A 13,346-nucleotide genomic window follows, 5' to 3' on the forward strand; every position below is an offset into this window, starting at 1 on the left:
TTGACATTTTGGGTGCATTTGGGGACATTTGCAGGGATTTTAGGGGGTTTGGGGACATTTTTTGGGGTTTTGGGGCCATTTTGGGACATTTGGGGGGGGGGGTGTGAGGTGACAGGCCACCCCCAGAGGTGACAACGCCACTCTGACTCCCCCCCCCCCCCCCCCCAATCAAAAGAACCCCAACAACCAAAAGAAATTTTATTGCAAATTGTTTGCCTAAAAATTACCAAAAACATTTCGGCTCCAAAAACCGCGAAGGGGGGGGAGGGGACAAAGGGGGGGAGGGGACAAAGGGACATCGAGGGGGTGGCATTGGGGGAGGGGCATTGGGGGAGGGGACAGCCTGTAAGTGCCACACAACTGGGGGGGGGTGGCCTTGGGACCCCTCCTGGGGACGTTTTGGGGACAATTTTGTGTATTTTGGGTCATTTTGGGGACATTTGGGGACAATTTGGGTCATTTGGGGGACATTTGGGGACATTTTGGGGGTCCTGGGGACATACGGGGACATTAGGAAAAGTTTTAGGGGCATTTTTGGGGCTTTTAGGATCATTTTGGGGCCATTTGGGGTTATTTTAGGGACATTGGAGGGATTTTGGGGACACTTGGGGGCAATTGGGGACAACTGGGAGAATTTTAGGGACATTTTGGGGGGATTTGGGGCCATTTTGGGATTTTCGGGGGTTGTTTTGGGGCTTTGGGGCTGTTTTGGAGGGTTTAGGGGATATTTTGGGGGATTTGGGGTCATTTTTGGGGGATTCGGGGTCATTTTTGGGAGATTTGGGGTCATTTTGGGGGGGTTTTGGGACATTTCGGGGGTTTTGGGGTCGTTTTTGAGGGGATTTGGGGTCATGTAGGGGGAATTTGGGGTCGTTTTTGGGGATTTGGGGCCATTTTTGAGCCATTTCTGGTGGTTTTGGGGTCATTTGTAGGGATTTGGGCAGTTTTAGGGCCAGTTTTGGGGATTTGGGGTCATTTTGGGGGGATTTGGGATCATTTTGGAGATTTGGGACTCTTTTGAGGAGTTTTCGGGTTGTTTTTGGGGATTTGGGGCCATTTTTGGGGCCAATTTTGGGTCACTTGGGGGGATTTTGGGGCGGTTTTTGAGGATTTGTGATAATTTTGGGGATTTGGGGATATTTTGGGGGCTATTTTGGGGGATCTGGGGCCGTTTTTGGGGTCAGAGGCGCAGGTGGGGCACGGCTCTGGTGACGTCCCTGAAGAAGGGGTGGCCCAGGGCGGCCTTGGCCGAGATTCGCTTGTTGGGGTCGTAGTGCAGCATTTGCTGGGGAGAGAAATGGGGAAATCGGGAAAAAATGGGGGAAAAATGAGAGAAAAGTAAGGAGAAAATGGGGGGAAAGGGGTAAAAAATTGGAGGAAAAATCCGGGGGGAAATGGGGAAAAATGGGGGGAAAAAGGCAGGGGAAAAAAGGGAAAAATAATTGGGAAAAATCAGGAAAAAGTGGGAAACGAGGAAAAATTGGGGGAAAATCGGGGAAAAGTGGGGAAATCAGGGGAAAAATCAGGGAAAAAATCAGGGGAAAATCAGGAAAATTTGGGAAAAATCGGGGAAATCAGGGGAAAAATCAGGGAAAAAATCAGGGAAAATTGGGGAAAAATCATGAAAATTTGGGAAAAATCAAGGAAAAATTGGGGGGAAATTAGAGAAAAACCAGGAAAATTGGGGGGAAATTAGAGAAAAACCAGGAAAATTGGGGGGAAATTAGAGAAAAATTGGGGAAAAATCAGGGAAAAGTGGGGAAAATAGGGAAAAAGGGGAAAAATGGTGGCGGGAAAAGGTGGGGGGAAAATCAGGAAAAAGTGGGGAAAAATCAGGGGAAAAGTGGAAGAAAATGAGGAAAATCGGGGAAAAATCAGGAAAATTTTGCAAAAAATCAGGAAAAATTGGGGAAAATTGGAGAAAAATCAGGAAAATTGGGAAAAATCTGGAAAAATCAGGAAAAATGGGAAAAGCAAGGAAAAAGTGGGGGAAAAGCAGGGAAAAAATGGGAAAAATTGAGAAAAAATTGGGGAAAATCAGGGAAAAATTGAGGAAAAAATCAGGGAAAAGTGGGAAGAATTGGGAAAAATTAGAGGAAAATTGGGGAAAAAGTGGGGAAAAAGACAGGAAAAAAGCAATGAAAAATTGGGGAAAATTGGAAAAAAATGGGAAAAATCTGGAAAAAATCAAGGAAAAATTGGGGAAAATCAGGAAAAATTGGGAAAGGCAAGGAAAAAGTGGGGAAAAAGCAGGGAAAAAATGGGAAAAATTGAGAAAAAATTGGGGAAAATCAGGAAAAATTCAGGAAGAAGTGTCCCTTTTGTCCCCTCACCGCCAGCAGCTTGCGTCCCTCGTCGTCCAGCGGTGGCAGCACCTTGGCCAGGTCCTGGCGTGCCCAGCGGGGGAAGGTGGCCTTGTAATCGGGCAGCGCCGACACCCCCGGCCAGGCGGCCTCGTCCGGGGTGCCCAGGGTGCGGAAAATGCGGAACAGCTGGTCGATCTCGGAGTCACCGGGGAACAGCGCGCGGCGGGTGATCTGTGGGGTGACAGGGACATTGGGGACATTGGGGACATTGGGGACATTGGGGACAGCTGGTCGATCTCGGAGTCACCCGGGAACAGCGCACGGCGGGTGATCTGTGGGGCATTGGGGACATTGGGGACATTGGGGACAATGGGGATATTGGGGACATTGGGGATATTGGGGACAATGGGGATATTGGGGACATTGGGGACATTGGGGACAATGGGAAAGCTGGTCGATCTCGGAGTCACTGGGGAACAGGGCATGGCGGGTGATCTACGGGACATTGGGGACATCATGGTGACATTGCAGGGTCAGGACATTAGGGACAATGGGGACATTGGGGACAATGGGGACATTGGGGACATTGGGGACAGCTGGTCGATCTCGGAGTCACCGGGGAACAGTGCGCGGCGGGTGATCTGTGGGGCATTGGGGACATTGGGGACATTGGGGACAATGGGGACATCATTGGGACACGGGGACATTGGGGACATTGGGGACATTGGGGACAATGGGGACATCATTGGGACACAGGGACATTGGGGACATTGGGGACAATGGGGACATCATTGGGACACAGGGACATTGGGGACATTGGGGACAATGGGGACATCACAGGGTCATTGGGGATACAGGGACATTGGGGACATTGGGGACATCCATTGGGACACAGGGACATTGGGGACATTGGGGACATTGGGGACAATGGGGACAATGGAACAGCTGGTCAATCTCGGAGTCACCGGGGAACAGCGCGCGGCGGGTGATCTGTGGGGCATTGGGGACATTGGGGACAATGGGGACAATGGGGACATTGGGGACATTGGGGACAATGGGGACATCATTGGGACACGGGGACATTGGGGACATCCCAGGGTCACAGGTACATTGGGGACAATGGGGACAATGGGGACATTGGGGACAATGGGGACAATGGGGACAGCTGGTCGATCTCGGAGTCACCAGGGAACAGGGCACGGCGGGTGATCTGTGGGGTGACAGGGACACTGGGGACATTGGGGACACCATTGGGACATCACAGGGACATCACTGGGACACAGCAGATACAGGGACGTTGGGGACATCACAAGGATATTGGGGACACAGGGGACACGCCAGGGGACACCCACAGGGGACACAGGGCTGGATCTCAGAGCCCTGGGAGTGATCTGGGGGCACGCGGGGCTGTGGGGACACTGGGGACATCACCGGGGACACAGGGGACACTCCCAGGGGGGTTTGGGGACACAAGGGACACCCCCAGGGGGTTTGGGGACACTCCCAGGGGGGTTTGGGGACACTGGGGACACCCCCAGGGGGATTTGGGGACACTGGGGACACCCCCAGAGGGTTTGGGGACACTGGGGACACTCCCAGAAGAATTTAGGGACACAGGGGACACTCCCAGGGGGTTTGGGGACACAGGGGACACCCCCAGGGGGGTTTGGGGACACAGGGGACACTCCCAGAAGGATTTAGGGACACAAGGGACACCCCCAGGGGGTTTGGGGACACTGGGGACGCTCCCAGAAGGATTTAGGGACACAGGGCACACCTCCAGGGGGGTTTGGGGACACTGCTGAGGAGGGGACACCCCAAAGGACACCTGAGCCCCCCCAAAGCCACCCCGGGGGCGTTGGGGACATCCCGGTGTCCCCAGTCCCGTCCTGTCCCCTCCCCCCCCGGGCTCTGTCCCCTCCCCCGCCCCGTGAGCCCCTCGTGACCCCCCCCGGGCGTTGTGGCCACCCCGGGTGACGTGGGGGGGGTCACACGATGTCCCCTCCCCCCCCAGACCCCACAATGTCCCTTTGTTCCCACGGTGACGTCACCGCGGGGTCACCCCGGGGGGGTGGGGACAGCCTGGACACCCCCGGGGTCACCTGGGGGAGGTGGGGACATCCTGGGGGTCCCCAGTGTCACCTTAGGGGGGCCTGGGGACATCAGTGTCACCCCTGGTGTCACCCAAGGGGGGTTTGGGGACATCTTTGTCACCCCCAGTGTCACCTGAGGGGGGTCAGGACATCCTGGGCGTCCCCAGTGTCACCTCAGGAGAGGTTTGGGGACATCAGTGTCACCCCCAAGGGACCCTGGTGCGACCTGAGGGGGATTTGGGGACATCAGTGCCACCCCTCAGTGTCCCCAGTGTCCCCAAATGTCCCCAAGTGCCACCCACCATCTCGGCGAAGATGCAGCCCAGGCTGTGTCACACCGTGTGCAGTGTCCCCAGTGTCCCCTCAGTGTCCCCTCAGTGTCCCCTCAGTGTCCTTAATGTCCCCAGTGTCCCCTCAGTGTCCCCAAGTGTCCCTCACCCTCTCAGCAAAGATGCAGCCCAGGCTCTGTCACACCGTGTGCAGTGTCCCCCGTGTCCCCTCAGTGTCCCCAATGTCCCCAAGTGCCACCCACCATCTCGGCGAAGATGCAGCCCAGGCTCCAGATGTCCACGGCTGTGCTGTAATATTTGCAGCCCAGCAGGATCTCGGGGGCGCGGTACCAGAGTGTCACCACCTGGGGACAATGGGGACATTGGGGACATCACCAACATCATCATCAGCATCCCCAAGGTACCAGAGTGTCACCGCCTGGGGACAATGGGGACATCAATGGGGACGTTGGGGACATCGCTGACACCATCAATATCATCAGCAGCATCCCTAAGGTACCAGAGTGTCACCGCCTGGGGACAATGGGGACACCAATGGGGACATCATGGACATCATCATCAGCATCCCTAAGGTACCAGAGTGTCACCACCTGGGGACAATGGGGACATCAATGGGGACGTTGGGGACATCGCTGACACCATCAATATCATTACCAACATCCCTAAGGTACCAGAGTGTCACCACCTGGGGACATTGGGGACATCAATGGGGACGTTGGGGACATCGCTGACACCATCGACATCATCAGCAGCATCCCTAAGGTACCAGAGTGTCACCGCCTGGGGACAATGGGGACACCAATGGGGACATCATGGACATCATCATCAGCATCCCTAAGGTACCAGAGTGTCACCACCTGGGGACAATGGGGACATCAATGGGGACGTTGGGGACATCGCTGACACCATCAACATCATCAGCAGCATCCCCAAGGTACCAGAGTGTCACCTCCTGGGGACATTGGGGACTTCATCAGGGACATCATCAGGGACATTGGGGACATTATCAGCAACAGAACACCCTGACCCCGCTGGGGAACACCCCTAAGGTACCACAGGGTCTCCACCTGGGGACATTGGGGACAATGGGGACATCATCAGGGACATTGGGGACATCGCTGACACCATCAACATCATCATCAGCATCCCTAAGGTACCACAGCGTCACCACCTGGGGACAATGGGGACACCAATGGGGACATCAGGGACATCATCATCAGCATCCCTAAGGTACCACAGGGTCACCAGAGAGACAGGGGACACTGGGGACATTGGGGACACCATCAGGGACAGGACACCCAGAGGTATCACAGCATCACCACCTGGGGACACTGGGGACAATGGGGACATTGGGGACATCATCAACATCATCATCAGCGTCCCTAAGGTACCAGAGTGTCACCAGAGAGGGGACACTGGGGACATCAGGGACAGGACAAGCCTAGAGGGGTTCTGAGCCCCCAAATCCTCCACCTGGGGACCCCAAATCCCCCCCAAACCCCTGAAATCCCACCCAGATCCCACACAGGGACCCCAAATCCCCCCCAAACCCCTGAAATCCCACCCAGATCCCACACAGGGACCCCAAATCCCCCATAAATCCCCCCAAATCCTCACCTTGTGTGGGCAGGTCCTGACAGGCGCCCCAAAAGCGCGGGCCAGTCCGAAGCCAGCCAGCTTGATGGAGCCCCCAAACCCCTGAAATCCCCCCCAAATCCCACACAGGGACCCCAAATCCCCCCTAAACCCCTGAAACACTCCCCAAATCCCACATAGGGACCCCAAATCCCCCCCAAACTCCTCCAACCCCCACAAGGGAACCCCAAATCTCCTCACCTCATGCATGTAGGTCCTGACAGGCACCCCAAAAGCGCGGGCCAGCCCGAAGCCAGCCAGCTTGATGGAGCCCCCAAACCCCTGAAATCCCCCCCAAATCCCCCCCAAACTCCACATAGGGACCCCAAATCCCCCCCAAACCCCACAAGGGAACCCCAAATCTCCTCACCTCATGGGGGTAGGTCCTGACAGGCACCCCAAAAGTGCAGGCCAGCCCGAAGCCAGCCAGCTTGATGGAGCCCCCAAACCCCTGAAGCCCCCCAAACCCCCTGAAATGCCCCCAAATCCCTCCCAAACCACCCCAAAACTGCTTAAGGGAACCCCAAACCCCCTGAAATCCCACCTGGGGACCCCAAATCTCCTCACCTCGTGTGTGTAGGTCCTGACAGGCACCCCAAAAGCGCGGGCCAGCCCGAAGTCAGCCAGCTTGATGGAGCCCTCGGCGTTGATGAGCAGATTCTGCGGCTTCAGGTCCCGGTGCAGCACACGGTGGGCGTGGCAGAACGCCAGGCCCTGCAGCAGCTGGAACAGGTAACTCTGGGGACAGCATTGGGGACATTGGGGACATTGTTGGGGACAGCTCTGAGTGAGCCCTGAGTGGCCCAGGGGACCCCCAGGATGGGTTTGGGGTTTTGGGGTCAAATGGCAGAAGGCCGGGCCCTGTAGAATATAGGACAGGTGACTCTGGGGACAACACTGGGGACATTGGGGACACCAGGGACATCACTGGGACAGCTCTGAGTGACCCAGGGGACCCCCAAGATGGGTTTGGGGTTTTGGGGTCACATGGTAGAACACCAGGCCCTGAAGCAGATGGGACAGGTAACTCTGGCAACATTGTTGGGGACATTGGGGACATTGAGGACAGTCCCATAAGTGACCCCTGAGTGGCCCAGGGGACCCCCAGGATGGGTTTGGGGTTTTGGGGTTAAATGGCAGAAGGCCAGGCCCTACAATAGATGGGACAGGTAACTCTGGGGACAGCATTGGGGACATTGGGGACATCACTGGGGACATGACAGACACCAAGGTCAGTCCCCTGAGTGGCTCTGGGGACCCCCAGGATGGGTTTGGGGTTTTGGGGTCAAATGGCAGAACACCAACCCCTGCAGCAGCTGGAACAGGTAACTCTGGGGACAGCGGGGACAGCGTTGGGGACATTTGGGACAGTCCCTGAGTGGCCCAGGGGACGCCCAGAATGGGTTTGGGGTTCTGGGGTCACATGGCAGAAGGGCAGGCCCTGCAGAATATGGGACAGGTGACTCTGGGGACAGCATTGGGGACATTGGGGACATCACTGGGGACATCAGGGTGAGACCCCTGAGTGACCCAGGGGACCCCCAGAATGGGTTTGGGACAGGTGACTCTGGGGACAGCTTGGGGACATCAGGGTCAGACCCCTGAGTGGCCTAGGGGGCCCTCAGGGTGGGTTTGGGGTTTTGGGGTCCCCCAATATCCCCCCAGATGTTTAAGGGTCCCTCTCCCAGGTGTTTCAGGGTCCCCCCCAGGTGTTTCAGGGTCCCCCCAGGTGTTTCAGGGTCCTGCAGGTGTTTCAGGGTCCCCCCAGGTGTTTCAGGGTCCTGCAGGTGTTTCAGGGTCCCCCCAGGTGTTTTAGGGTCCCTCCAGGTGTTTTAGGGCCCCCCCAGGTTTTAGGGTCCCCCCAGGTGTTTCAGGGTCCCTCCAGGTGTTTTAGGGTCCCCCCAGGTGTTTCAGGGTCCCTCCAGGTGTTTCAGGGTCCCCCCAGGTGTTTCAGGGTCCCCACCTTGATGAGCGGCAGCGCGATCCCGCTGAGGGACGAGGAGTCCATGAACTTCTTCAGGTCCTGGTGCAGGAACTCGAACACCAGGTACAGCTTGTTCTCCGTGTGGATGACATCCAGCAGCCTGGGGACACATGGGGACAGCTTGGGGACAGCTTGGGGACATGGGGACAGCACCTGGGGACAGCTTGGGGACATGGGGACAGCCATGGGACACACGGACAGGGACATGGGGACAGGAACACCAGGTACAGCTTGTTCTCCGTGTGGGTGACATCCAGCAGCCTGGGGACACATGGGGACAGCTTGGGGACAGCTGGGGGACAGGGACAGGGACACAGGGACAGCCATGGGACATGGGGACAGCTTGGGGACAGGGACACAGGGACAGCCATGAGACATGGGGACAGCCATGGGACACACGGACAGGGACATGGGGACAGGAACACCAGGTACAGCTTGTTCTCCGTGTGGGTGACATCCAGGAGCCTGGGGACACATGGGGACAGCTTGGGGACAGCTTGGGGACAGGGACACAGGGACAGCCATGGGACATGGGGACAGCCATGGGGACAGGGACATGGGGACAGGAACACCAGGTACAGCTGGTTCTCCGTGTGGGTGACATCCAGCAGCCTGGGGGACACATGGGGACAGCTTGGGGACATGGGGACAGCCATGGGACACACAGACAGGGACATGGGGACAGGAACACCAGGTACACCTTGTTCTCAGTGTGGGTGACATCCAGCAGCCTGGGGACACATGGGGACAGCTTGGGGACAGCTTGGGGACAGGGACACAGGGACAGCCATGGGACACAGGGACAGCCATGGGACACGGGGACAGGGACACGGGGACAGGAACACCAGGTACAGCTGGTTCTCCGTGTGGGTGACATCCAGCAGCCTGGGGACACATGGGGACAGCTTGGGGACATGGGGACAGCACCTGGGGACAGCCCTGGGACACGGGGACAGGGACACGGGGACCCCACAGGGCCTGGCACAGCCTCAGCACATCCTGGGGACAGCCCTGGTCACAGGGGACCCCCCAGGACACTCTTGGGGACCCCTCCTCGGTGACATCTCCCGCAGGACCCCCCAGAGCCCCCCAAGACACCTCCAAAACACCCTCAGGACATTTCTGGGGACCCCTCCTCGGTGACATCTCCATCACAACCCTCCAGGACCCCCCAGAGACCCCCAGGACACTCTTGGGGACCCCTCCTCAGTGACATCTCCCCCAGGACCCCCAGAGCCCCCCAAGACATCTCCAAGACACACCTGGGACCCCCCAAACCACCCCCAGGACCCCCCAAAACACCCTCAGGACATTCCTGGGGACCCCTCCTCAGCGACATCTCCCCCCAAATCCCCCCAGGACCCCCCAAAACACCCCCAGGAGCCCCCAAAACACCTTCAGGACATTCCTGGGCACCTCTCCTTGGTAACATCTCCCCCCAAAGCCCCCCAGGAACCCCCAAATCCCCCCCAAACCCCCAAAACACCCCCAGGACCCCCCTGGGCACCTCTCCTCAGCGACATCTCCCCCCAGAGCCCCCCAGGAACCCCCAAATCCCCCCCAGGACCCCCCAAAACACCCTCAGGACATTCCTGGGGACCCCTCCTCAGTGACATCTCCCCCCAAATCCCCCCAGGACCCCCCAAAACACCCTCAGGACATTCCTGGGGACCCCTCCTCAGCGACATCTCCCCCCAAACCCCACCAAGACACCCCCAGAGCCCCCCAACCCCCCCCAGGACCCCCCTCCCGAAGCCCCCAGACCCACTTGACGATGTTGGGGTGGTTGAGCTCCTTGAGCAGCGAGATCTCCCTGATGGCCGTGCTGGGGACACCCTCGGTCTCCCTGCGGTGACAACGGCACGGGGGGGGCCGTGAGCCTCGGGGACCCCCCCGGGACCCCCCAGAGACCCCCGGGGACCCCCACTCACGTGTCCAGGCGGATCTTCTTGAGGGCCACCACCTCTCCCGTCACCTTGTTCCGCGCCTTGTAGACCACGCCGTAGGTGCCCTCGCCGATCTTCTCCACCTTCTGGAAGTTCTCCATTGGGGAGGGGGCGGCACCGGAGAGACCCCCGGGATTGGGGGGGGACCCCCGGGTGACACCGGGAATGGGGGGGACACCGAGGGGACAGCGGGAATGGGGATAAGGGGGGGGTTTTGGGGGGCGGGTCTTGGGTGGTTTTGGTGGTCCTGGAATTGGGGGCGGTGGTCTCAAGGTGGGGGAGGAGCTCTGGGGGTGTCCCCGGTGGTGGCACGGGAGTGTCACCGGGAGGGGGGGGGGGGGGTGTCCCCGGGGGTCTCGGGGGGGGTCCCCGGGGGTCTCGGTTGGGATATCCGGGATGGGGGAGGGGTTCCGGGGGGTCCTGGTTGGGATATCCGGGTGGGGGAGGGGCTCCGGGGGGTCCCGGTTGGGATATCCGGGTGGGGGAGGGGCTCCGGGGGTGTCCCGGGGGGGTTCCGGGGGTCCCGGTTGGGATATCCGGGATGGGGGAGGGGCTCCGGGGGGTCCCGGTTGGGATATCCGGGATGGGGGAGGGGCTCCGGGGGTCCCGGTTGGGATATCCGGGTGGGGGAGGGGCTCCGGGGGTGTCCCCGGCCCCGGGGGGGTCCCTGGGCGGGTTCTGGGGGTCCCTGGGTGTCCCCGGGGGTCCCTGGGGGGGTCCCTGGGGCTCCCGAGCGCCGCCGCCTCCCCCCCGCTCCCGCCAAAGCCGCGGCGGCCCCGCCCGCGCCGCTTCCCGCCTTGCCGCCGGCCACGCCCCCCGCGCCGCCGCGCATTGGCTGAGCGGGGAGTGACGTCAGCGGAGACGCGGGAGATCCCTTAAAGTGATAGTGACACTACCGGGAACGGGCGGCGGGGGTGGGATCGGGACACCGGGGACCGGGACAGGGGACAAGGACAGGGACAGAGGATTGGAATTGGGGCACCGGGCCCGGGACAGGGACCGGGATCGGGGATTGGGATCGGGACATTGGGGACAGGGACCGGGGACTTGGAGGGCACCGGGGACAGGGACACCGGGGACAGAGACCGGGACCGGGGATTGGGATCGGGACAAGGGGGACAGGGACACGGGATTGGAACTGGGACCCGGACCGGGACCGGGGATTGGGACCGGGACCGGATCGAGATCAAGGACCGGGATTGGGATCGGGACTGAGATTGGGATCCGGGACCAGGGATTGGAATGGGGACCGGGACCGGGACCGGGGACTGAGACCGGGACCGGAGATTGGAACTGGAATCCGGGACCGGAGAATGGAATGGGGACCGGGACCGGGACCGGGGACTGAGACCGGGACCGGAGATTGGAATTGGGATCCGGGACCGGAGAATGGAATAGGGACCGGGACCGGGGACTGAGATTGGGATCGGGACCGGAATCAGGAGCGGGTTTGGGATCAGGATCGGGACCAATGACCGGGACCGGGGACTGGAATCGGGACTGAGATCGGGACCGGGACCGGGGATTGGAATTGGGATCGGGACCGGAATCGGGATCGGGATCGGGACCAATGACCGGGACGGGGTCGGGGTCGGGCCCGGGGCACCGCCGGCTCCGCGCGGGATGCTCGGGCAGTGCCGGGAGCGGACACCGGGACCGCAACCGGACACACGGGGGGGTCACGGGGGACACACGGGGGTCACGGGGAGCGGCCCGGGGGGACGCACGGGGGTCACGGGGCTCTCCGGGGTCACGGGGCTCGCCGCACACGCACGAGCGGCCACACGCACCGGGAGAGCCCCGGGGGCACGGAAACGGCCCGAGATGGAAAGATCGGGGTCCTCCCGTGTCCCACACCGGGATCGGGGTCCCCCCGTGTTACACACCGGAATTGGGGTCCCCCCGTGTCACCCACCGGGATCGGGGTGCCCCCGTGTTACACACCGGGATCGGGGTCCCCCCGTGTCACCCACCGGGATCGGGGTCCCCCCGTGTTACACACCGGGATCGGGGTCCCCCTGTGCAATCGGGGTCCCCCCGTGTCCCCTCCCGAGATCGGGGTCCCCCCCCGTGTCACACACCGGGATCGGGGTCCCCTCGTGTGTGCAGAACTGGGGACCCCCCCTTTTGTCATGATTGGGGTCCCCCCGTGTCACCCTCCAGGACTGGGGTCCCCCTGTGACATCGGGGTCCCCCTGCGTGTGCAGAATTGGGGATCCCCCCCCTTTGTCACGATCGGGGTCCCCCCGTGTCACCCCCCAGGATCGGGGTCCCCCCATGTCACACACCGGGATTGGGGTCCCCTCGTGTGTGCAGAATTGGGGACCCCCCCCCTTTTGTCATGATTGGGGTCCCCCCCGTGTCACCCCCCAGGATCGGGGTCCCCCCATGTCACACACCGGGATCGGGGTCCCCTCGTGTGTGCAGAATTGGGGATCCCCCCCCTTTTGTCGTGATTGGGGTCCCTCTGTGACTTCGGGGTCCCCTTGTGTCACCCCCGTGCCATTGGGGTCCCCCCCGTGTGCCCCCCCCGGGATCGGGGTCCCCCTGCGTGTACAGAATTGGGGACCCCCCCCCTTTTGTCATGATCGGGGTCCCCCCGTGTCACCCCCCAGGACTGGGGTCCCCCACTCTCCCTAAACTCGGGGACCCCCTTGAGTGCCCCCCGCCGTGTGCAGAATTGGGGGACCCCCCCCATTTTCCTCACCCGCTTTTCCCCCCCATGGCTCGGTCACCCCCGCGACCCCCCAAAATCCCAAATAACCCCCAAAAACCCCCCAAAAACCCCAAATCCCCATCCCTGGGGTCTCCAGGATGGTGGGGCCGCCCCCCAAAACCTCCTTAGTGAATTGGGGGGTCCCTATATCCCTCCTAAACCCCCCAAACTCTGGGGGCGGGTCCCTAAATCCACTCACAACCCCCAAAACTGTGGGGTGGGGTCCCCATGTACCCCCCAAAACCCTCTCAGCGATCTAGGGGGGGTCCCCATGTCCCCCCCAAAACCCAAACCCCCTCACTGAACTGGGGGAGTGGCCCCCATGTCCCTCCCAGACCCCCAAAACGGTCCCGATGTCACCCCAAAACCCAAAATG

General features: G+C 60.6%; 1 protein-coding gene across 1 annotated transcript; it reads right to left on the reverse strand.

Annotated features, from left to right (window-relative positions):
* Nucleotides 1-1,038: 1,038 nt before the first annotated feature.
* Nucleotides 1,039-10,454, reverse strand: CDK2 (cyclin dependent kinase 2). The gene is made up of 7 exons (XM_058822092.1): nucleotides 10,240-10,454; nucleotides 10,077-10,154; nucleotides 8,288-8,408; nucleotides 6,892-7,062; nucleotides 4,932-5,033; nucleotides 2,334-2,537; nucleotides 1,039-1,285 (listed from the first exon to the last, which is right to left on the reverse strand). Exons 1-7 carry the CDS (start codon nucleotides 10,353-10,355, stop codon nucleotides 1,181-1,183), a joined length of 897 nt encoding a protein of 298 aa, XP_058678075.1. The 5' UTR covers nucleotides 10,356-10,454; the 3' UTR covers nucleotides 1,039-1,180.
* Nucleotides 10,455-13,346: the final 2,892 nt, after the last annotated feature.

The sequence above is a fragment of the Ammospiza caudacuta genome, chromosome 31 (assembly GCF_027887145.1).
Source record: "Ammospiza caudacuta isolate bAmmCau1 chromosome 31, bAmmCau1.pri, whole genome shotgun sequence".
In the NCBI taxonomy this organism is placed as follows: Eukaryota; Metazoa; Chordata; class Aves; order Passeriformes; family Passerellidae; genus Ammospiza; species Ammospiza caudacuta.